The sequence below is a fragment of the Megalopta genalis genome, chromosome 6, assembly GCF_051020955.1.
Source record: "Megalopta genalis isolate 19385.01 chromosome 6, iyMegGena1_principal, whole genome shotgun sequence".
NCBI classification, from domain to species: Eukaryota; Metazoa; Arthropoda; class Insecta; order Hymenoptera; family Halictidae; genus Megalopta; species Megalopta genalis.
In genome coordinates this window covers 1,537,715-1,561,593 of record NC_135018.1, presented here as the reverse complement: position 1 = coordinate 1,561,593, position 23,879 = coordinate 1,537,715, and the positions used below count along the sequence as shown (strand labels likewise).

General features: G+C 38.9%; 1 protein-coding gene across 1 annotated transcript in view; it reads left to right on the top strand.

Moving 5' to 3' along the window:
* Positions 1–9,744: 9,744 nt before the first annotated feature.
* Positions 9,745–23,879, top strand: part of LOC117225598 (uncharacterized) — a 91,794-nt gene continuing 77,659 nt past the window's right edge. The window contains exon 1 of the mRNA XM_033479279.2: positions 9,745–10,595. Within this exon, the coding sequence (XP_033335170.2) occupies positions 10,539–10,595 (57 nt within the window). The 5' untranslated portion in view covers positions 9,745–10,538. The remainder of the gene's footprint in view (positions 10,596–23,879) is intronic.

Sequence of the window (23,879 nt, the reverse complement as noted above, 5' to 3'; positions counted from 1 at the left end):
CTGTGCAACATCAATTTTGTTCAGATCTTTTTCCCATTGTCGTCATCTATTTTTATGTTAAGTTTCGATAATTATAACAATGAGACGCGAGCCTCGAATAATCGTATCTCCTCTTCCCTGATTGTCCACTCTTGTGCGAATTACAGAGTTTATTGTGCAACATCAATTTTGTTCAGATCTTTTTCCCTATTGTCGTCATCTATTTTTATATTATCGTCGTCTCGTTTATGTGCTTTTTTATTTACTTCCATTTAGGTACAGATTGTATCAAGCATAAAACCTGCTATTTTATTGGATATTATTAGGCGTATCGTCCATTAAGTTTGAGGTTAAGTAAACGGTGGATTAGAATCAAAGATACTCGAAGGAGCTATTGCTCTAATAAATTTTATTGTAATTAGTTCTATTGTATCGAGAATCTCGGTTAGATTTTTCTTTTAGATAATTGTTTATTATCATTTTATATTCTATCGATAAAGCTAGCTTTATTATTAGATTGACTATTAGAATTGACTTTTTGATTCGACGTACAGCAAATTCTCCCTAATTTTCCTTCAAACAAAACTGGACAATTTAGGATGAAGAGATACGATTATTCGAGCCTTGCGGCCCAAATGGTCCAGTTTTGTTTACAAGCCGAAGGAAAATTACGGAGAATTTACCGTATAAATAACAGCTAAAAACAGTCATTTTAGGAAACTTCTCAATTCTTGATTGCAACCATAATCGGCCCCTATCTACATATATCATGTAAAATAGATGGTTTCGAATAAACATTCACGTCGTGTAAATAGAGTGCAGATAAACGTGCAGCATTAATTCTCCTAAAAGATCTGCAATCGCTGTGTAATTTAGATAGTTTCTAATACGAAACAGCTACATTGAACATATTTCAATACCGTTTAATATTGATCTAATTACACAAGGATCGCGTAATTGACCAATTTATATAATTCCCTTTCTACGCACAGCTGCCTATCCTAGATATAATGTACAGCTAACACGACACAACCAATCAGCATTCCTAACGTGTAAAATATTATACCTAACTGCACGATCTTAAGCGAAGTCATTATATTATCGTATAAATTCGCGACGTAATGATAACGTTTTAATTATGTTAATCTTTAGTAGATATTCTGTCGGAAGCTTATGTCTTAATGACGTCAGCGAGCAGTTAATTATTGTCATTACTTATTCATTCAGAAGAAATTTCACAGTTACCGGTGCGCATTGTATTTTATGGGGGATTAAGTGACCGAGCGGATATGATTTCCCTGACTCGTTGCCGCGCGGAATTACTTAACGGTCGTTAAGGATGTAAGAAATTCAGGGCGCAAGAAAAGCAATGATCATCGTCGCGTCCAAGGGTGAATTCTGCTGCTCCTTTGAATCTGCTCACGAAGAATCTTGCGCGTTTCTGTTGAAATTTTATTATCAACGTGTTCTACTACTTTCAGAAAATCGTTCAAAGTTTCAGAAAAGAAGCTGATAAAGTTTCTGCAAAATTTAGTTACGATTGTATAATACATACTATGTATTATTATTTCTTGTATATGTCTTTATGTATCATACAAAATTGCTATTACATTCCACGATCGCGTGAAAAGAACCGTCACGTAGAGAAATCTTTGGTAAGGATGTTAACCTTGTGCATTTGATTATAAAAATTGACTGTCAAGGGTGTCAATAATTATTCATAATTATGTTAACATCTGGGAAAGGGTGATTCCTGAGGCGATTCGAAGTAACTTTTTCCTTAGCGAAAATGCGATCCGCGGCTTCGTTTACGAGTTATTAACGAAAAACGGTGACCAATGAGAGGCGAACTCGCCTAGCGCGAGGCGGCCCAGCCAATCAGCGGCACTGGACTCCGCCCACTCGTTGACTGGGCCGCCTTGCGCCGGTCGAGCTCGCCTCCCATTGATCAGTGCGTTTTTCGTTGATAACTCGTTAACCATGCCTCGGAGGAAATTTTTGTAAAGGGAAAACTTACTTCTAATGACTTAAGGAATCACCTCTTTCCGGGTGTTAACATAATTATGGGACAGTCCATTTTTAGCATCTTGGAAAGGTGCCGAACGAAACGCAACGATTTTCCAGCCGATCTCGAATTCCCGACTTTCGCTGGATAGAACGGACGCGACAAGGATCCAAGGTTCGAACACGGGAATAACGAAGGACAGCCCCCACGGCAGAGCGGATCTCGTAGAACGAAATAAATTCCCGGGAATCGGCCTTAAGATCGTTTAATCCTCGTCAATTATTGTAAATTAGTCGGCCACGAGGCCGTATCCGCCAGCTGGCACTCAATGCAGAATTTTTCGCGACGGATATTACTATAAGATCCTTCGTACAAGAATTCGGAAACCGAATTGTTCCACCTCCCCCAATTTCCGAAAAAAACACGAGTCTTTGTAGCAACCCGGAACTTTCGGCAAAAACGAGGTACTGTATGAAAAGTAAAAATGTTAGGAAGCTCTAATCGATCTTAAATGATAGAGCAGAGTTTCCCGAATACAGCGGTATAGAATTTATTGATCGTTTCTGCTCTTGAATAACCATAAATTGATGTCAAACTTTGAGAAAGCACCGAAGCGTTTCTCCGCGATATTTTCGTACTTCTACGAAATGTTTATTGTTTATCAGGGAAACTTTGACCCAGGATCGGATCCCGAAGACGTTTCTGAAGAAAAAGCTTAATTATTATAACTCATATTATCTCATACTAACTGTTACCTCGTGCGACGAGCGCCTATTTCTCCCGAAATTAAGCGATGAGTTTCGCCCACTTAATTAGCATTAATCGTAGCACCGCGCGTTTGTGCAACACTCGCAGAGGCTGGGAACGGGGAACTGGCATTCCCGGAGATTTCGATGACTGGTCGCGAACGAATTCGTGCCGGAGAGAGAGGGAGTTCCCCTTGTCACATGAAAAACTGGCAGGATCCTTAACGCTCTTGACTTAACGAAGGCCGCGCCGTTTATATACGCAAGGTCGGTTATTCATCCGTGCTTATTGCACAAGGATCTCGTTAAATCGCTTTGCATTCCCCAATAGTCATCACAGCGCAGCGCCGCGCTCTAATCGTGACGCCCGGAGAAAATACCGGAACGACTCCGTGGCGCGATTCGGGGAATCGATCGTGTTAGCGACCGATATGTTAGCGCAATACAGTAATGACTCTCTAATTGACGCACAGATTGTCCACGGAAATGGACGAATTGGAAAGAGGGGATGCGATTAATTTGAGTCTCGCGCTTCGTTTTTATAATTACCGATTCTCAACAACTATAAAAACGAGGCGTATAGAGGGACACTAATCAGTTTTACGTTATTTTGCTTCTTTATCAAGATATGAAGGCCACCTTCAAGCTTTTAAACGGGATAGTTAATATTATAGTAATGTCTCCCTTACTGACGCTCAGAATGTCCACGGAACTGGACGAATTGGAAAGAGGAGATACGATTAATTTGAGTCTCGCGCTTCGTTTTTATAATTACCGATTCTCAACAACTATAAAAACGAGGCGTATAGAGGGACACTAATCAGTTTTACGTTATTTTGCTTCTTTATCAAGATATGAAGGTCATCTTCAAGCTTTTAAACGGAATAGTTAATATTACAGTAATGTCTCCCTTACTGACGCTCAGATTGTCCACGGAAATGGACGAATTGGAAAGAGAAGATACGATTAATTTGAGTCTCGCGCTTCGTTTTTATAATTACCGATTCTCAACAACTATAAAAACGAGGCGTATAGGGGGACACTAATCAGTTTTATGTTATTTTGCTTTTTTATCAAGATATGAAGGCCACCTTCAAGCTTTTAAACGAGATAGTTAATATTACAGTAATGTCTCCCTTACTGACGCTCAGATTGTCCACTAAAATGAATAATTTGGGAAGAGGAGATACGATTATTCGAGCCTTGCGACTCGTTTTTATAATTCTGAACAATTTATAACTATAAAAATAAACCGCAAGGCTCGAATAATCGTGTCTCCACTTCCCAAATTGTCCATTTGTGTCGTCAATCTGGGCGTCAATTAGAGAGACATTACTGTATTCGAGCCTTGCGACTCGTTTTTATAATTGTGGACAATTTATAACTATAAAAATAAACCGCAAGGCTCGAATAATCGTGTCTCCTCTTCCCAAATTGTCCATTTTTGTGGTCAATCTGGGCGTAAATTAGAGAGACATTACTATATTCGAGCCTTGCGACTCGTTTTTATAATTGTGGACAATTTATAACTATAAAAATAAACCGCAAGGCTCGAATAATCGTGTCTCCTCTTCCCAAATTGTCCATTTTTCTGGACAATCTAAGCGTCAGTTAGGGAGACATTACTGCATGCAGCAGTTCGGGCTATCCGATTTCAAAGGTAACGAATGATCGGGAGCAAATAATGAATTACGTCAAATGCTTCGGCACTTTCGTTTGCAGAAATGTCGCGGGACAAGTCATTTTATTTCCTACTCCGTTCGAATATATAGAGCATAGACGACAGGAGAATGCGAGCAAATGTGCAATAGCGTCTTAACGTTAGCGTTACCGGTCTGGAGACGTAAAAATTTGTTTTCTTTTTTTTCTTCCGGGCGGCTCGAGAAATACCGGAGTAATTTAAATAGGATTTTACGCCCTGCGCATTAAATGGCCGCGTTATGATATTATACGTGTGTTACAACATGCGCAGGGCGAGTCGAGCAATTGGGACAGGTTATGTCTCGAGTTTGCCAGCGGTTAGAACAAAAATTATAGACTGAAACAGCGAGACCGCTGTTTTGAAAGAAATTGATCTCGGTCTTTATATGACTTCTGTTTTTATTAACACGAAGCACGCGTGTCTGTTACTATCAATGAAAAACGTGTAACGTAAACATATTATAGTATTTGTTACGAAGAGAGCTAAAATGAATTAGTAAATATATAATAATAATAATTTAAAATATCGATATTAATAATAAGTATTAAAATATAGATATAAAATACAAATATAATAGATATAAAAATATTAAAGGAATATTAATAAGGAACGCAATTGCCAATTTGACACACGAAGGACCGCGTTAAGTTGAAAAAACGGTGGCCGCACGAGGGTTGAAATTGCAACGAACTGCAAGTGAACTGTCCACCGAAGAACAGCATAATGCAAAAAGCTGTCAAAATACAAATATAATAGATATAAAAATAAAAAAATATTAAAGGAATATTAATAAGGAACGCAATTGTCAATTTGACACACGAAAGACCGCGTTAAGTTGAAAAAACGGGGGTTGAACGCACGAGGGTTGAAATTGCAACGAACTGCAAGCGAACTGTCCACCGCAGAACAGCATAATGCAAAAAGCTGTCAAAATACAAATATAATAGATATAAAAATAAAAAAATATTAAAGGAATATTAATAAGGAACGCAATTGTCAATTTGACACACGAAGGACCGCGTTAAGTTGAAAAAACGGGGGTTGAACGCACGAGGGTTGAAATTGCAACGAACTGCAAGCGAACTGTCCACCGCAGAACAGCATAATGCAAAAAGCTGTCAAAATACAAATATAATAGATATAAAAATAAAAAAATATTAAAGGAATATTAATAAGGAACGCAATTGTCAATTTGACACACGAAGGACCGCGTTAAGTTGAAAAAACGGGGGTTGAACGCACGAGGGTTGAAATTGCAACGAACTGCAAGCGAACTGTCCACCGCAGAACAGCATAATGCAAAAAGCTGTCAAAATACAAATATAATAGATATAAAAATAAAAAAATATTAAAGGAATATTAATAAGGAACGCAATTGCCAATTTGACACACGAAGGACCGCGTTAAGTTGAAAAAACGGGGTCCGCTCGAGGGTTGATATTGAAAGAAATTGCAAAGGAACTGTCCAACGCGGAACAGCATAATGCAAAAAGCTGTCGTATCGAATAACGAAAGTATGTAGGAGACGTGGAGCTGCGTTCGTCGAGTTGAAATTATCTATTTGATAAATCAATTGACTAGTCCGCGTTGTTACTGTGTTACGACCGAATCAATAAAACCGCGGAGTTTCTACGCTCCGTACTGTAGGAGAAATGATTTCACGGCAGATTCGATCGATCACCCATCAGACTTTAATGAGCTCGATTAATAATAACGTTTTCGTTCACCCGGCTGTAATTTCGCCGATTACCTTGCAAAAAGAAGGATCACCGCCGATATTGGCTCATTAAGTCCGGATGCTTTCAAGTAGCAAATCTGCGCGCGTAATATATTCCGCGCGCAATTAATTGTCGTCGATCAAGCATAATGGAGAGCCGTGTAGACAAGGAAAAAGAGACCAACCTGGAAGCGTTCCAAAGTTTCGCCGGCTGATTCGCAGCCAAATCGCCGGTGCTCGATCTTACGGAACCGTGAAAGGGCACCACGAAAAGACGGACATTAAGAGCACGTGGGAGGTATGTCCCGAAGTCGGAGGCGCGGCAGTTTTATTTTTATAGAAACCCAGCGTCGAGTCGCGTCGAGTCGAGCCGCGTCGCAGCGGCCAGTTTACTTCGTGACCTTCGAATCACGGTAACGAGCGTTATCCACCTAATTAACGAACGAATATCTTTTTGCGAGCTCGTAAAACCGCAGCAAGGAACAAACGTATGTGGAACGACGCCGCGCCGTGCGCAACGGAACGCTGCGCGCAGTGACTTTTCATGACTGCCGACTGCCTAATTTTTATTCAGATGCAAACGCGTGTTAAATTCAGTATTTAAACACGAAATATATTTATAAATAAATATAAATATATTATATATTATATATTATATACTATAAATATAAATATATTATATATTATATATTATATACTATAAATATATATATTATATATTATATATTATATATTATATATTATATATTATATATTATATATTATATATTATATACTATAAATATATATATTTATAAATATATTTAACTGTGTAAGGGACGAACTCATATCTTTATTTTATCGTTAGACAGAGAGCTCGATAATTACTGCTTCGATTTTCAGTAAAATATTTGTTTTTTTTTCTTTTTTAAATGCTGTTAACAAACTGCATTTAATAAGCGTGCTCGCTTCAATGGGTTAAACGAAAGAAAAAAAAAGCATTCGCACGAGCTCTATTAACACGTAGCGAATTAGCAATACTAACAGTCCTGAAGATGTTAATTCATCAATGTCAGATTTTCCTTTCAGTTCCACGCTGATTAGGAGCTTGATAAATTAATGACATTAACGTGATTTGATCATTACGGTTAAAACCAACGCTCCGCGGCGTGTAATACACGCGTTTCGCAATACTTTCTCTTACAATGTGCTACGGTAACAAAAACTTCGACTTGAATATCACGGTCATAACATTAGCGCACAAACGAGGTGAACTAGTGCCCCGGAAAAAAGCGCCTCGACGCCGATCAGATCGTTACTATGCTTGATTTGTCGTTAAAGGAGTGACCGAAAGGTATAAGCCTAGAAAACAGACTTTCCCATGCTATTCGAACTAATTCTTAATCGTTGCCGCAAGAATCTTTTTGCCATTCATTTAATTGATCTTTTACGTTAGACAATGCTGAGACCGACGAATGCACTTATTTAGCAGATTTTAGGAGATTTAGCGGATTTTAGTAGATTTAGCAGTCTGCTGAGTAGATTTAGCAGTGCTCGTTAGTCTGTAATTACTTTAAATATTTAGTTTTATGAGCAGTTCAATTTAATATTAGTTTAATAATCTAAATTAATTTGATATAGTATTTTTTTTTATTTAATTTAATAATATCAGTTTAAATAATTAATTCATTTAATACTAGTTTTACAAGCAGTTTTATGAGAAGAGTTAGATAACTAGTTTTATGTTCTTATGGAATTTGTACTTTGTACTTTATTTATTTAAGTAAGTCGGCCAGTTTTTCGGGGGTTGCAAAACGAAATGATTGGCATACTCCTATTATGGTTGGAATTCGTGGTAGCAAAAATATGGTTGGAATTCGTTGGAATTCGTGGTAGCAAAAATAGTTACCGTTGAAATTAAAGGTGGAGTTTTCTGTTAAGTATTATGTATTGTTGTTGAAGAAAGCCGATTGTCAAATGTTTTCGATCGCCGGCCATTTTTGTGTAATACAGTTTCGTTTTCCTTTGCGTTCCGATGCGTTTTGGTCGTGCCGGAATTTCCATTTTTCGTAAAAACTCTCACTCGAAATTTGTGTATTCGGATCGCGTGTGCAGAACGTGATGCTCCGAACGTAGCTACACATTTAACTCGAATTTTTAACACTATTAAATTCAAGTGATGAAATGATCTTACTTTCAAAATTTTACGCAACACTGTCAACGCCGCCTTTCCATTAAAATGGTATTCAGATCGTCGAATAAATAATAAATATCGTTAGAACAAATCTGTTGTCGAACACGGGAGACGCCACAATATCGATATACAATTAAAAAACATATCCAACGCCACTCTATGAAATAAAAATAAAAAAATGTCCATGATAATAAATATAATAAATAATAAAATATACAAATGAATAAATATACAAATTATTCAGTGTTCGTCAGAGGAATTATGACAGTTTCCGAGGCCTTGCTTCACCTTCCCCGCGTCTCGATTTCTTGGCAACCTGTTTGCTGACTTGGCAAGTTGAAGCGGAACAAAAAATGGTAGAAAACCAACAATGGGCCTCTAAGAAATACCCTACTGCCGGACACGACGCATAGTTAGGCTTTTCTCCGTCTAACTGGTCAAAATTATTTTTCTCGTTCGACGCTTAAAACCAATCCTCGCGTCCAAAAAAAAAATGGACAATTTGGGAAGAGGAGATACGACTATTCGAGCCTTGCGACTCGTTGTTTCTTCGGTAACTACAAAAACTAAAACTAATAAAACTATGAAACTAAAAAGAAATAAAAGATAAAAGTTAAAAAAGCTAGTAAAACTATGAAATCAAGAAAAATAAAAAATAAAGGATGAAAACTAAAGGAACTAACAAAATTATAAAATTAAAAAATCGTTAACTATAAAACCGAGGGTGCAAGGCTCGAATAATTGTGTCTCCTCTTTGCAAAGCATCCATTTTTGTGCGCGATCTGAGCGCGAATTAGGGAGAAATTACTTTAACTCTAAAAACGAGGGTGCAAGGCTTGAATAATTGCGTCTCCTCTTCGGAAATCGCCCATTTTCGTGCGCGATCTGAGCGTGAATTAGGGACAAATTACTGTAACTATTAAAACGAGGGTGCAAGGCTCGAATAATCGTGTCTCCTCTTCCCATATCGTCCATTTTCGTGCGCGATCTGACTGCGAATTAGCGAGAAATTACTATAACTCTAAAAACAAGGGTGCAAGACTCGATTAATCGCGTCTCCTCTTCCCAAATCGTCCATTTTCGTGCGCGATCTGAGCGCGAATTAGGGAGAAATGACTACGACTTTAGCTTTAACTATAAAAACGAGGGTGCAAGGCTCGAATAATCGCGTCTCCTCTACCGGAATAGTCCAACTGAAGGAAAAATTGAAGAGAAGAGTCGTCGAGCACTCGAAAAATCGCATTTTGGCCAAGTTCACGGGGTAAAGGTAGGCTGGTATGACAAAGGCATACCGCTGGCGTATCGAACGAGGAGTTTGCCGGTGTTCCGATTGGCGTCGGTAAATCCCAGGGAGAGTCGCACAGTGGCGGAGGTTGAGAATCGCGTGTTAGAGAGAGGGTAGAGAGGCGAGTAGAGGCGATCGGCTCTCTCGGATCAGCTGTGAGAGCGGCGTGGCGCCGTGTGCCGCGGCTCTGACCCGCTGTCAGTTGCCCGAGCCCTGTGCTACGGTTAGGACCGCGCAATCATCACCTATATAAACGGCGACGAGGAGAGAGAGAAAGAGCGAGAGAAAAAGAGGAGAGAGAGAGAGAGAGAGAGAGATCTCGCAAGGATTGTCCTCGAAGCGACTGAGGCCTATCAGCTGCGTCGTCTAGTCCTCGCCACGTCTTCGAGCAAGCCGCGCGATCCACGACAGCGAAATAACGCGGAATCGCGGTCGATCGAGGGATTATCGATCTAGCAGCGGTGTCCGCCAAAGGAGATCGGGCCTGTCGGTGATCGGACGGTGGTCAGCGAAAGGGAGAGACGGAGTGTCGGCCGATCGAAACGAAACGGTCCCGTTCGAATCTAACCTGGGCCAATCGGTCGCCGAAGGAAGCCGTCGAAGTCACGAGCCACCACCTCCGGTGTCTCCCGGATCGCGATCGCAGGATTTTTAAGGATCGCCGGCCGTGCGAAGGATCGCCTCTTACGAGCTCTCGAGAGGACCTCTTGCGAGCTCGCTCCGTGCGCGCGAGCTACCGCGATCGAGGATAGAAACAGAGAGAGAGGGTTTCTCGAGTATTCGTGGTGGTTTTCATGGTGGAAAAGTGATTCGGGTTTGATCGAAGGGGAGCAGGACGAAGCCCGGGAGCCGCATGCATCGCTGACGAGAGTCCCAGGATGGTCTGGTAGAGGAGGAGAAGAGAGAGCCTGGTGGTGTTCGATCGCGAGAAATGGCGTGCGGAATATCGTTCGAAGCGACCGCCACGAGCACAGTATTTTTCCTCCTGGTGAGTAGCGAGATTTGCATGTCCGCCCGTTCTAACGACGCGTGTGCCCGCCTGGTTTCGCCTGGTTTCGCACATCAATCGGCTCCGATTCCACCGATACCACCGCCGGCAGGGAGCCAGGGGGACGTGGAACTTTCACTTTTTACGCGATCTTCGACGAGAAAAGGCGCGCGTTTCAAGTCGCCGGACACATTTTCTTGCCGCCGATCGAGCGAAATACGGCGATAAAAGTCGGAATCGTTTCAACCGAATTTTTTTCAATCGGTTCTCGCGACTTCGTCCCGTTCGAACGCGAGCTTCTTGCACTCGCGAAGAAGCTTCGAACGGTTATCGAACGCCGCAGACTCGATCCCCGGCGCGTCGAACGCGGCGCCGAATCGTTCCACGAGTTGTTTCGCCGATCGAACGATAACGGAGGCGGCGAATTATTCGGATTTTTAAGCGTTTTATCCAGATGTCCATAAATTCGATTCTCTCTAAAAACGATCGATTCGAGGATGGAACCAGTTCTCAGGCGTGAACTCTCTCTCGTGGCTCGCAGACGTATGCAAAACGATGTCCGCGGCGGTTTAAATCGATCGAATCGTGTGCTATCTGGAAACGCGTGTACGAAATTTCGTCGTGAGTCACTGTGTTTTGGTGTGCCCGGATGCCTGAAACTGACCTACGCCAGTTTTTGGATGGCACGCCGAACAAAAAGCGACGGCGACGTTGCTCAACGCGTTCAACCGACGCGCGATAGTTTGACGGGACGCGTTGATCAGCAAGATGATTACGTCACTCTCTAATCTATTTTCACTTTATAATTCGCTTGTCGTTGTGTTGTTCCTCTCTACACGTGTCCGACATTAATGTATCCGATTATCGGCAATGTCGTTTGGCGTTTCTCGCGATAATATATGCAACGTTCTGTTCTCTGCACAATTCAGAGCGACTGCAAAAGTCTATATGCAAGTATACAGTGAACTTCTAGTAATTAACTTCGTCATGCCGGGATCGTTGAAGGAAAACTATAATTTATATCGCACTAATTTATATTGGAAGGCATTGGAAAATAAATTAATAAATTGTAATTTATTATATATATAATAATAAATAATGCCTTACAATTTTTTATTTGTGAATTTTTATGAGCCACGCCGTTTAATTTGTGCTATTTATGAAAACTGATCTGGTATGACCTTCATATAATTTTTGTTTATAAAATACGAATGTAATATAAAGTTCAGTCAGCTCTCTGAAATGGTTAATAGCATAAAATTAATACTAAATTTATTTATGCTAATAATATTATTAATATATTAATAATATATTAATTATACTAGTATAGACTCTACTGTAATTAATATATTATTACTATATTATAATACTATTATATATTAATTACACTATTATACTAATATAATATATTAATTACACTATTATACTATTATAATATATTAATTATACTAGTATAGACTACTATATTAATATATTATAATAGTATAATAGTATTATAATAGTATAATAATAATGTTGTTGTTATCAAGATTATAAAATTATCTTCGTATCAGTGTATGAAAAATATCAGGAATTAAAAAAGACAGAGATTGCACCTGCTTTGTGAACATTCGTTGAATCGTTGATTAAAATTGGACAAGTTCTGGACGATGGTACCTTTCGCATTGATATTACATCAATGTTATTCGACTTATCATAATATAACCGTGGCAATTGTTTCTAGTTTACGTCTACTTCGAACCGAGAGATAACCTAATATCTATAAAATATTCATAATTCTTGTTTCCCCCCGTGTCAAATAACTTTCGTGATCGACAGCAACTCGTGAAGAACGACGTTTCGCAGAATCGTCGTATCGCACATTCTGTAGTATCGAAATCGTCTTTGCTTCGCGTTTTACTGTCCCGTGGATAACGATCGAGAGATGCTACAAAACTTACGATGTATTTACACACCAGCGTCATTTTTTTATTCGCGACAGACGTACGGAATAGCGCGAGAACCGAAGCCGAACAGATGCAGGAGTACGCTATGATGGTTGGCATACTATTTCCTCATTCCATGCACCAAGACCGAGCGTCCGGCATCTATACTAAATAACTCTAAATTACGTCATAAGCATAAATGTCACGAATTCGCTAACTTCAACCTTTGTTACGTCCCCGGTGTGAGCCGTCATATATACTCTTTCAGAAACACCACCCTTTATATAGAAACCGTGACATTTTCTTCAGTGATTTCATCAATGTTCTTGCACCGTACTCGATCATGGCTTCTCGGTTTCAAGAATAGAGACGCAGCATCGCTTTCGTCGCTATATCAAAATATAAACAAATTCAGCGGACGGATTTTGACAATCTCGCAGACCGACTGTCGTTCTGCGACACGATTCCGGTGCAAGCACTGTAAAATTACAGTTGTTGTTACTTCCGTTGCAGAGAAATTAAATTTCTGTCTAACTAAACTAACTAAATATATATTTAATATTTATTTAACTAACTAACTAAATGTATATTTGTTATAAAATACAATGATATGAACGAACAAAATTCGTAGTCGTATCGTTGGTGGTGTATCGAACCGAGGACGGGGTGCAGGTCTGGGGGAAAATAGATTTTTGAAATAGTTTGTGTGTTCTCGTATGTAATAAAGCATGTATTCGCCGAATAAACTTTCCTTGAAATAGTTATTAGTTACAGGTTATGTCAACGTTGGTTTTAGTATTAGTTATTATAGGTTAGTTACAGCTATTATTGGTTATAGCTATTATTACATATGGAAATGGTATTTTCAAATCTATTCAACGTAATATTCATGTGTAATTAATATTTTAAAAAATGTTTATTCGTCATTCTGTATCACACGAGAAGATACAAATATTTACAGTCCATTCATTATTTTAAAAATCTATTTTCCCCAGCCCTGCACCACCCTCGTTCAAAAACACTGTCCACGAGATGTCTTAAATTATTTCCAACAGTTATTATTACTTGAAATATTACAATTACACGTTACAACTTATGTTGCACCCTTCTGCACCCTATTCTGTGAATAGGTTATAGTGAATCTGGTTACTGTGGGGTCACCAATTACCTGTGGGGTTTGTTTTCGAGCATAATTAACGTCATATTTATAATATAATATTCTATTTATAATATATACAATATAATATTTATAATATAATATTATACTTATAATATATACAATATAATATTTATAATATAATATTATACTTATAATATATACAATATAATATTTATACTATTTATAATGTATATTCATCATATTTATAATATACATAATATATATTCATCTAATTCAATATAATATTTATAATATAATATTATATTTATAATATATACAATATAATATTTATACTATTTATAATATATATTCATCATATTTATAATATACATAATATATATTTATCTCATCCATAATATATAGTATAATCTGTTATTCAAAAATAAACAGAATAAAATAATTGAATACGTCTTATTCGATAAATATAAAGTTAATTATGCCGGAAAACAAACTAAAGACACAGCGATTGGTCGACCCAGATTTTATTACAAATTATGCACTGCGTACATGTATAATAAATAACACTATTTCGAAAACCAGATACTGCCTAATCGCATTGGCAAACAGTTTCTCGCCTCGCCCAGGAAACACAGTTTTTCGTGTCATTTTTACAGGATGCGAGATCTTCGAGCGTAAATCGGGGGGGAGGGTGGCGCAAATGTTCGCCGGTTTTCATTTCTCGACGGTCGATTTTGCACGCGCGGAAACAGAAAACGCCGAGCCCACGGTGCTATGAACCGTGACATTTCTCCTGCGCCGGGTTCGCGAAACACGTTGCCTCATCATATTAAGAAGCGTTATAATTTCGTATCGCGCGTCACGATATAATTCCGTCGGTCTCCCGGAGTCCCATCTCTCTGTTCTCGTTCTCGCGAAAATCTACGAGCATACGCTCGCGCATACTCGCGGACTCGGTGGCATTCACATTCGCAACACGCGCGCGGTGCAACGCGGTGCAACGCGGTGCAACGCGTGGGGCGCACGCAGCGATACGCGCGCGCGCTTAGAGTCAAGGATACAGGCGTTATCTCGCTGGTGATTGCTATAGTTAACGGCAGGACACACGCTGCTCGAACGTTCGTTTCCGTTCACGTATCGAACGGGCGCGCGGTGCGAGCGGTGCAACGCGGTGCACACGGTGCAACGCGGTGCACACGGTCGCCACCTTCCTTATGGGAACTTAGAATGCTAAGTCGCGACGATTCCTTCGGGAGTTTATGTCAGGGAGGTTTTTATCTTGCCGCGATGCAGCAATGATCCACGGGGATGAGCACCGCGTCATGTTTTGAAAATCAAGGATAAATGTTATTCGAGGTTAACAAAGGAGCAGGCTTGGTCGTAGAAGCTGATTTCGTAGAAATTTGTGTGTGTGCGGAATTGTTCTATTTATGGGAAAGGTGAACAGCGCAAATGCCAGCGAAAACATTTCTAGGAACTAATTGTAACTAATAAGAAACTCTAATAATTGATAACACAATTAGAAACTAGAAATTAGAAGCTAAATTGAATAACTGATAACACTAATTAATAACAAAAATATATTGGCTAATAACTATTATTATATATATATATATATATATATATATATATATATATATATTATGTTATATATTATAATATATATATAATATATAATATAATAATAATATAATAGAATATAATATATAATATATATAGAATGTATAATATAATATAATATTATTATATATAATATATTATATATATTATAATATTATATATATTATTGGCTAATAACAAAATTATGTGTCATAATATATAATATAATATAATATAACAAAATAAGAAATAAATGTTTGTCCGCATCTTGCAATTTCACAGTTTTTATTCTGCCTAAGAATCAGCTGTTTTTCTCGGTCGTCGTTCGCACCGAGGTGGTGAAAATAAACTCACATTTGGAGCGAAGAATACGATGTTCTTTTTTGACATGCTGAAAGCTATTGCTGCAAACTAATCACGATAAAAATACGCGCGATCTGTACGAGCCAAAATGACGGATGCTCGACCCTCTGTCAGCTTATTTTTTCGTATAACATCTTTATTACGATGGACGTTACTTAAAAATAGTAAGCCACGCATAAAAGTGAACGCGAACAATATAGACTTTATGGAATGTAACATTTTATCCGCAATGAAACATTTTACCCGCAACGACAGCTAGCTTCCACGACGATAAATAATTCGCAGTCGATATTCTTTCTGCACATTCCTGGAAACTGCGCATATTTTATGCGTAGATACTTTCCCCGCGCGCGCACAGGAATAGAAATCATTGATTTACCCGATGGCCGTGCAACGTATAATGGTTACACATTTTAGCGAGACTGAAAAGCAATTTTATAGAGACACTTTTATCCGATCATTTTGCGCGAGTATGTTTAAATGCCGAACACACTTGTTACACAAGACCATTTTTACCGAGGTGCACGAGAAGAGATTTATAAAATCGAATTTTTTGAAGCAGTACTTTTTATATTAGTTATTTTTGCGAATTCCACTTTTAGCTTTTTTTTTCTTTCTTTTTCTTTTTCTCGCGTCGTCGTCAATTTGTAATACAATTTTATGTTTCAAATTTAAAAAATTCCTTATTTCTCGTTCGTTTCCTTCGCGTAGAATCGCCCGAGATATTCTACGAGATTTCTTCTCAACGAGAGCATCGAATCGGGGGATGATTAATCGCGCGCAGTCGTTCATTATATAACAATTATATGTCTATAATTATTCTAGCTATAGTAATATAATATATATTATATATTATATAATAATATGTTCTATAATATTATATTTTCTGGGTGGCTGCAATAATTCGAATCGTTCAGAGTATCGATTCGGGGGATGATTAATCGCGCGCAATCGTTCATTATATAATAATTATATGTCTCTAATTATTCTATCTATAATAATATAATATATATTCTATAATATTATATTTCCGATAAAATATAATTTCCTGGGTGACTGCTATAATTCGAATCGTCCAGAGCATCAATTTGGGGGATGATTAATCACGCGCAGTCGTTCATTATATAATAATTATATATCTATAATTATTCTATCTATATAATAATATAATATATTATATAATAATATATATTCTATAATATTATCTTTCCGATAAAATATAATTCTCCGGGCGGCCGCAATAATTCGAATCGTCGATAGCATCGATTCGGTGGACGATTAATCGCTCGCAATCGTTCATTAATCTTCGAAATTCTTGTAACAACGAGCACGAGCATGAGCGGGAGCATAAGCGCGAGCATTGAGCGCGCACAGGGACGCAGCTCGTTCCGCAGTCACTAATTACGCGCCAGCCCGTGTATGATTATGCGGCGAATGTTGGAAACAGAACGCGCTGCGCCGTGTAGGGTCCTCGAGAGAGAGAGAGAGATAGAGAGAGAGAGAGAGAGAGAGAGAGAGAGAGAGAGTGAGAGAGATAGAGAGCGAGAGAGATAGAGAGCGAGAGAGATAGAGAGCGAGAGAGATAGAGAACGAGAGAGCGAGAGAGATAGAGAACGAGAGAGCGAGAGAGAACGAGAGAGATAGAGAGAGAGAGAGAGAGAGCGAGAGAGAACGAGAGAGATAGAGAGAGAGAGAGAGAGCGAGAGAGATAGAGAGCGAGAGAGATAGAGAGCGAGAGAGATAGAGAGCGAGAGAGAGAGAGAGAGAGAACGAGAGAGATAGAGAGCGAGAGAGCGAGAGAGAGCGAGAGAAAGAGAGACGTGCACGGTGCACGATGCACGCACCGCACACATTCGTACCGATTCTTTCGGCGCAAGAGGTTCCTCCGCCGCCGGTGTACGTATCCTGTTTCGAATTCCGTCGATTCTTTCCCCGGATCCCGATTCAGTAATCCTGGCTTTCGATTGTTCCCGTTCGACTCCAGGATACGGGCGCGACCATTGTGTTAGGAATTCGAATGAACCCGCGTGAATATCATCGCCGGACAGGGACACGCTTCTCGTCGAAACTGCATTAAGGAACGATCCGACGAAGAGCTTTCGCGGAGAATTTTAAACGGATCAGAGAAACCTCGCCCGTGGACGGGCCACGAACAATTTCTAAACACGTCCGGCTAATAAATTGATGAACTGGGTCCTAGACGGATCGTGCGAGAACCGTCTGTCGTTCCGAGTTCGCTCGTTAATTTCGACGATACAAGCGGCTCCTTCTTTCGCCACGTTTCTGCATCTACGTGTTCTTTTTTATTCCGTTCGTTAACATAGTTATCCTGATCGTTTCCATTTTACGCGCGGCCATTTTATGCATTGTGAAATTCGTGGAATCGAATTTTGCGACTCGTGCAACTGTTGCACCCCCTTTGAATTAAATATAATATTTTTTTCTTAACTATAAACAGATTTGATAACGTTGAGAATATTTTTAAGAGTAACGTAACCACGTTAAACGACGCCTTGGAGTCGCCACTGGAGTGCAGAGGGTTGATATTAACCCTTTGTTGTCTGAACTAATTTTGGGCGCTTGCCTTTCGATGCTTAAAATTATTAAAAACATATATATATTATTTATATAGTATACAAATAATTATAATTGTATTATATTTATATAATATAATATATATAATATTTTATAATAATATTTTTATAATATATATAAATATTATATTATATATAAAAATATAAATATATTTATATAATATTATATAATAATATTATATAATAAATATAATATAAATATTTGTATAGGGTGCTTGCCTTCCGATAATTAGAATTATTAAAAACATATATATATTATTTACATAGTATACAAATAATTATAATTGTATTATATTTATATTATATAATAAATATAATATAAATATGTATATAATAATATAAAATAATATGCTATTAATATATTAATCAATATAATACAATATATATAATATAATATAATATAATATATTAACTGAAAATAACGCTACAATTTCAATTTTAAATGACTCAAATTGACTCAGCCCTAGCAAATAGTTCTCTGAAACATGCATCCAGCAATAGTTCGAGACAGAAGCTGGATCGCACGATCGACGAGAGCGAGGCGAGGCGACGCGACGTTTCGATGCTCTTCGCCGGATCAAAATCGTTCAGGAAGCGGCCGGGCATGAACTGAAAAGCAAGCGCGGTTAAGCGATAACGCAATCGGAACATTAATTAGAACACCTGGACACATTCGGATGGTTTCTTAACTCGTTCAAGTTCGCGATACGGCGGCAACGAGCGCCACGGTTAATTAGCGGAGACCGAACAGCGGTCCGCCGCGGAGCCTCAGATAATTGGATAATGGCCAGTTTAACGGACGATACGCGGAGCTGTAAACCGTGTGGAAGCCGGGCGAGAGAACGTGGAAGTCACGTAGGACGATATAGAGCGCTCGCGCGAGAGCGATTGAGAGAGAGAGAGAGAGAGAGAAAGAGAGAGAAAGAGATTCCGTCCCAGTTAATTAAATTGTAAGCGCATCTGGAACAACGGGCTCCCGAAGACCGCGCGAAAATTGATACCCGGCGTTGATACACCCTGCTGCTTTAACGAGCGGATCGTCGTTGTCTCGTTTCGTCGCGTCGCGTCGGCCCGTTTCGTTGGCACGTCGGTGGCGAAAAGAGAGGCGCGCGCGATCGATGCTTACAATAAATCGTTTAACTTAAAAGAAGGCGCAGCCGTTGATAAAGCGGTCGTGAATAAAAGTTCGCGTGTCCCGTTTCGTAACGCTTGTTGTACGGACGATCTTTGTTGAGCCAAGCCGATGTCGCTGCGGCGGAGGTGTTCGCTCTCACCTACAGGGTGACCCGTTCAAATCGATACGTCGATGATGCTGATAAATGTTTCGGACGAACGGTTTCAGGGAGGACATGTAATTAATAAGATTTTTCTAGGCGAACGCGTCGAGGACCCATGAAGATTGATTTTGTCTTTTTTTTTTTAGATGGAATCGTATATTTTTTTAAATCATTATATTATGTATTTAATATTATAATAATATGATATATTAATATTATAATAATATGATATATTGATATTATAATAATATAATATATTAATATTATAGTAATATAATATATTAATATTATAATAATATAACATATTGATATTATAATAATATAACATATTGATATTATAATAATATAACATATTCATATTATAATAATATAACATATTGATATTATAATAATATAACATATTCATATTATAATAATATAACGTATTGATATTATAATAATATAACATATTGATATTATAATAATACAATATATTGATATTATAATAATACAATATATTGATATTATAATAATACAATATATTGATATTATAATAATACAATATATTGATATTATAATAATACAATATATTGATATTATAATAATATAATATATTAATATTATAATAATATAATATATTAATATTATATCGTGTCTGGTTTGCCCGAGTTGTCCATTTTAATTCACAAGCTGAGGGACAATTGGAGAGAATTCACTGTAACGATTTGTAACCAAATAAAGCTGTCTAATATATTAAACAATAGCTATGATAAACCTTAAAAGAGGTTTCGCAAGCTTAATAAAAAAGAAACGCTGTGCATTAGTGAAATTAAAAGTTAAAATTAACTTTTTGTCAGTATCATCGACGGTTTCAAAGAAATTGTAAACGCTGTGTAACCGTTCAAAAGCAGAAATTAGAGAAGAAAGAAATGAAAAATCGCGAATTAGAGAGAAATCACTGTACTTGCTACCAGAGCAGCAATCTGAACGGTGGAATTTATATCCGCAATTGTTATCCGAACGTAATCGATGAATATTTTCCTATAACGAGCGGTTCGAACGCGAATAATCGTTCATCTTCCGTGGAAAAATTGTGCGGCGACGGAATATAAACTTGGCCGAATGAAAGGGAAAGGAAGGTTTATGAATCCGGATAACGGGGCGACCCTTCTGCACGTGTGCTGCGGTTCACGACCTTCGCTGAATGGTTATTGCGACCGAAGGTCACGTTCAAAGGGAACAATCTCATTGTCAGCCCGGCAGACGATCGGCAACGGAGAAGAGAGAGAAATTTATATTCTTCCCCGGCTCCCTGGATTCGGCTGAATTATTATTAATTACGGCCGCTATAGAACGTACTAGACCGGTAATTAATGTCGGAATTCCCAGAGATATATTATCTCTATCCGGCTCTTGGACCGCAGTTCATAAATAACCCTCGCGGTATACAGAATTGATAGCTTGTCGCATCGCTTGTGTTGTCTCCGTGCTCGAGACATTTTTATCGGTGCCCGGATTCATAAATCTTGCGCCGTATTTAAAACACCGGACGGACGCCGGACGCGGTTTATTTAGAAACGCTAAGTGCATCCCGTCGACGTATCGTTTCCAAGCGATTCGTAGGTCGACAACGACGCGACGGGAATATTCTGAAATCTTTTAATTGCCTTCGTGATCTTCGATCTGTCCACCGTTGACCCGACGTCGACCGTTTCGTACATTATTCGAAGGGATTTACTGGTGAATGCGAACTCGGCGTCGATTAACCCTTTGCGCTCGCAGACATTTTGACTGTGAATCGAATATAGTTTTTTTTTCTGAACTACGGTATTTCCGTCTTCTGAATTTTTAATAAAATTTGTAATTTCAGCGCACCTTGTGCAGATGAAACTGACTCTTGTGACACTTTCGGCAGATTTTTAAATATGTATAAACAATTTTGGGTGATTTGAAGGTTATCGTAACATCGTAAATTTGACCGGAGACAGCTTCTTCGCGCAAAAGAATCCCAAAGAAAGTTAAACAAAAATGCAATTTACCCTGGGATACCTTCCCCCCTCCCTCCCCGGCCCACCTCACCCCCCCGTTAAGGACTGCAATTAAGCGCGAAGCACGGTACCGGCGTAATAGCCGCGGTGGAAAAAGGTTCGGGTTTAATTATCATCGCGCAAGACCGAAGAAATCGAACGCATAAAAATTCGTAACAGAAGTTCCACGCGATCCTTCAATGCCGATCGCGCGTTCGTGTTTCACGCAGGTGCACCTCTCCGGATACCGCACACAAGACAGTGGGGAGCCTGATAAGGAGCGCGGTGATTTATGCGTGAATTTCTCGCAACCTCTGGAACGCGCGCGCGCTCGCTCGCGCGTTACACGCTTGTACGCGGCGCGTGAACGGACGGATCCGCGTGATTCCCGATACGAAACGCTCGACTAAAATGTAGGATTCATTGTTTAAACTAGGAAGATGAATTGTAAACGTCAGACTGAGGAATCTTCGACCGATTTTGCTCGTAGAACGGGCAAATAAAAATTCACTGCTTCTAAACTTTCGACTGAAACGGTCGGAGCGTCGTCGAAAGATTGGAGCATGCGGTATTTATGCATGGAACTTTTTAGGCGACAAGTTTGGGATACTTAAATTTGCGCGTTAGTACAGGATGTCCCGAAAATGTCTCGCAATCCGGAAATGAGGGGTTCCTAAGGTGATTTGGAGTAACTTTTCCCTTAGCGAAAATGCAATCCGTGGCTTCGTTTAGAAGTTATTAACAAAAAACACGCGTACGGCTGACGCCCCGCCCTCGCGACCACTGCAGCTGCGTCAGACGGCTGGCGCGACGCGACATTGGCTGCGAAGGCGGAGCGTCGGCCGCACTCGCTCTCCGATTGGTCACAGTTTTTCCTTGATAACTCGTAAACGAAGCCGCGAATTGCATTTTTGCTAAGGAAAAAGTTATTTCAAATGGCCTCAGGAAACTCCCAGTTCTAGGACACTCGGTGGATGAAGATATGTTCATTATGAAATAAGTGTTACATGCATATAATTAAATACAATATTTCAGAACAACAAATACTCATCGTATTCTATTTTAATTATGATAGTTTACGGAAACAAAGTTTAAGAACTTCTCCTTTGATTTTGGGAACGGCGCACTCGTGTGAACATATTTTTTGGAACTCGATGCTTTTAATCGAGCCGTGTACAGATAACTGATTATCAGCGTATCGCGACCAAGAATTGGCGAAAGTTTCGCAAAACAGTTGCAGCTGTTGCGAAAAAATCTCGATCGTTAGGAACGGCCCGATTGTACCGGAAACGAACGTTCGATTTCACGCGATGCACGTTTCGTTCAACGGTGAAACGTGGCAGCCTCTGTCACGTTGTTTCTAGAAAACGTTCGGTGAAAACCGGTCAACCGATATTAGCAGAGAATTTATCGCAGTTGCTTTGTCATTCGAGATCTCTGCAGATAGTTGCAGTCAAACTAAATCGCAAGGATTCCGCAGCTACCAAATTCCGCTCGATCAACCATGATCCTCGAATATTAGCGCAGTGCACTGGAACGACTCTCGGAGCCAAACGTAATAACATTATTTACGTAACAACGTTCGAATGATCGAACGCTCGAACGATTGTTTGTAATTTCCCAGTGACACGAGAGAAGTGCAGTGTAATAAGATAATAGTGAATGATTTAGTACAAAGCGGATGAAGAACCGTTACGTGTATTTCTCGGCTGTGTTCACGTGCGACAGGTTTTGCAATACAAACTCATCCTTTTGCAAATTATATTCATCTCTTCCGTACATTAAATTCAATTTTTTCTGCATCAAATTCAGCCTTTTATAAATCATATTCAGTTTTTGTTTCAATAAAACTCAACCCTTCGCAGATTCAATTTCCCCTTTCGCAAAATTGATGTAATTTAATTTTTAAAATAAAAATTTCTGTAAAATAGATGTAAATTCGGCACGTATGTTACAATTAACGTAAAATACTTAATTATTATAAATGGCTAGTAGTTTTCCAGCAAAATGGTTAACATCCACGAAAAAGATACATTTTCCATATACGTTAATTTTCGAAGGAACTTCAATTGGGTCATCATAGTAAATTACATAAAAGGAATGCATTAGAAAAATTCAAATCCCTTTTCGTAATCGTATGAATTTGAATATAATTCCCTCTGCGTTGATACAATTCAGGCGTCCAGCGGGGAAGAAAAAGTGTTGCGAGTACAAACGTAAGGCTTGATGAAAGATCGATAGAAGCATTGCCGGAACTCCGAACGTTACGAAAGTTTCTGTCACAACGTAACAGAGCATGGTTACACAGAATGATGTAGGACACAGCAGGCATTCAAAGTTGACCAAAAAGTTCGGTTCGATTTGCATGTAGAAAGCGTCGTTTGCTGTCTCTTAATTTTTTCC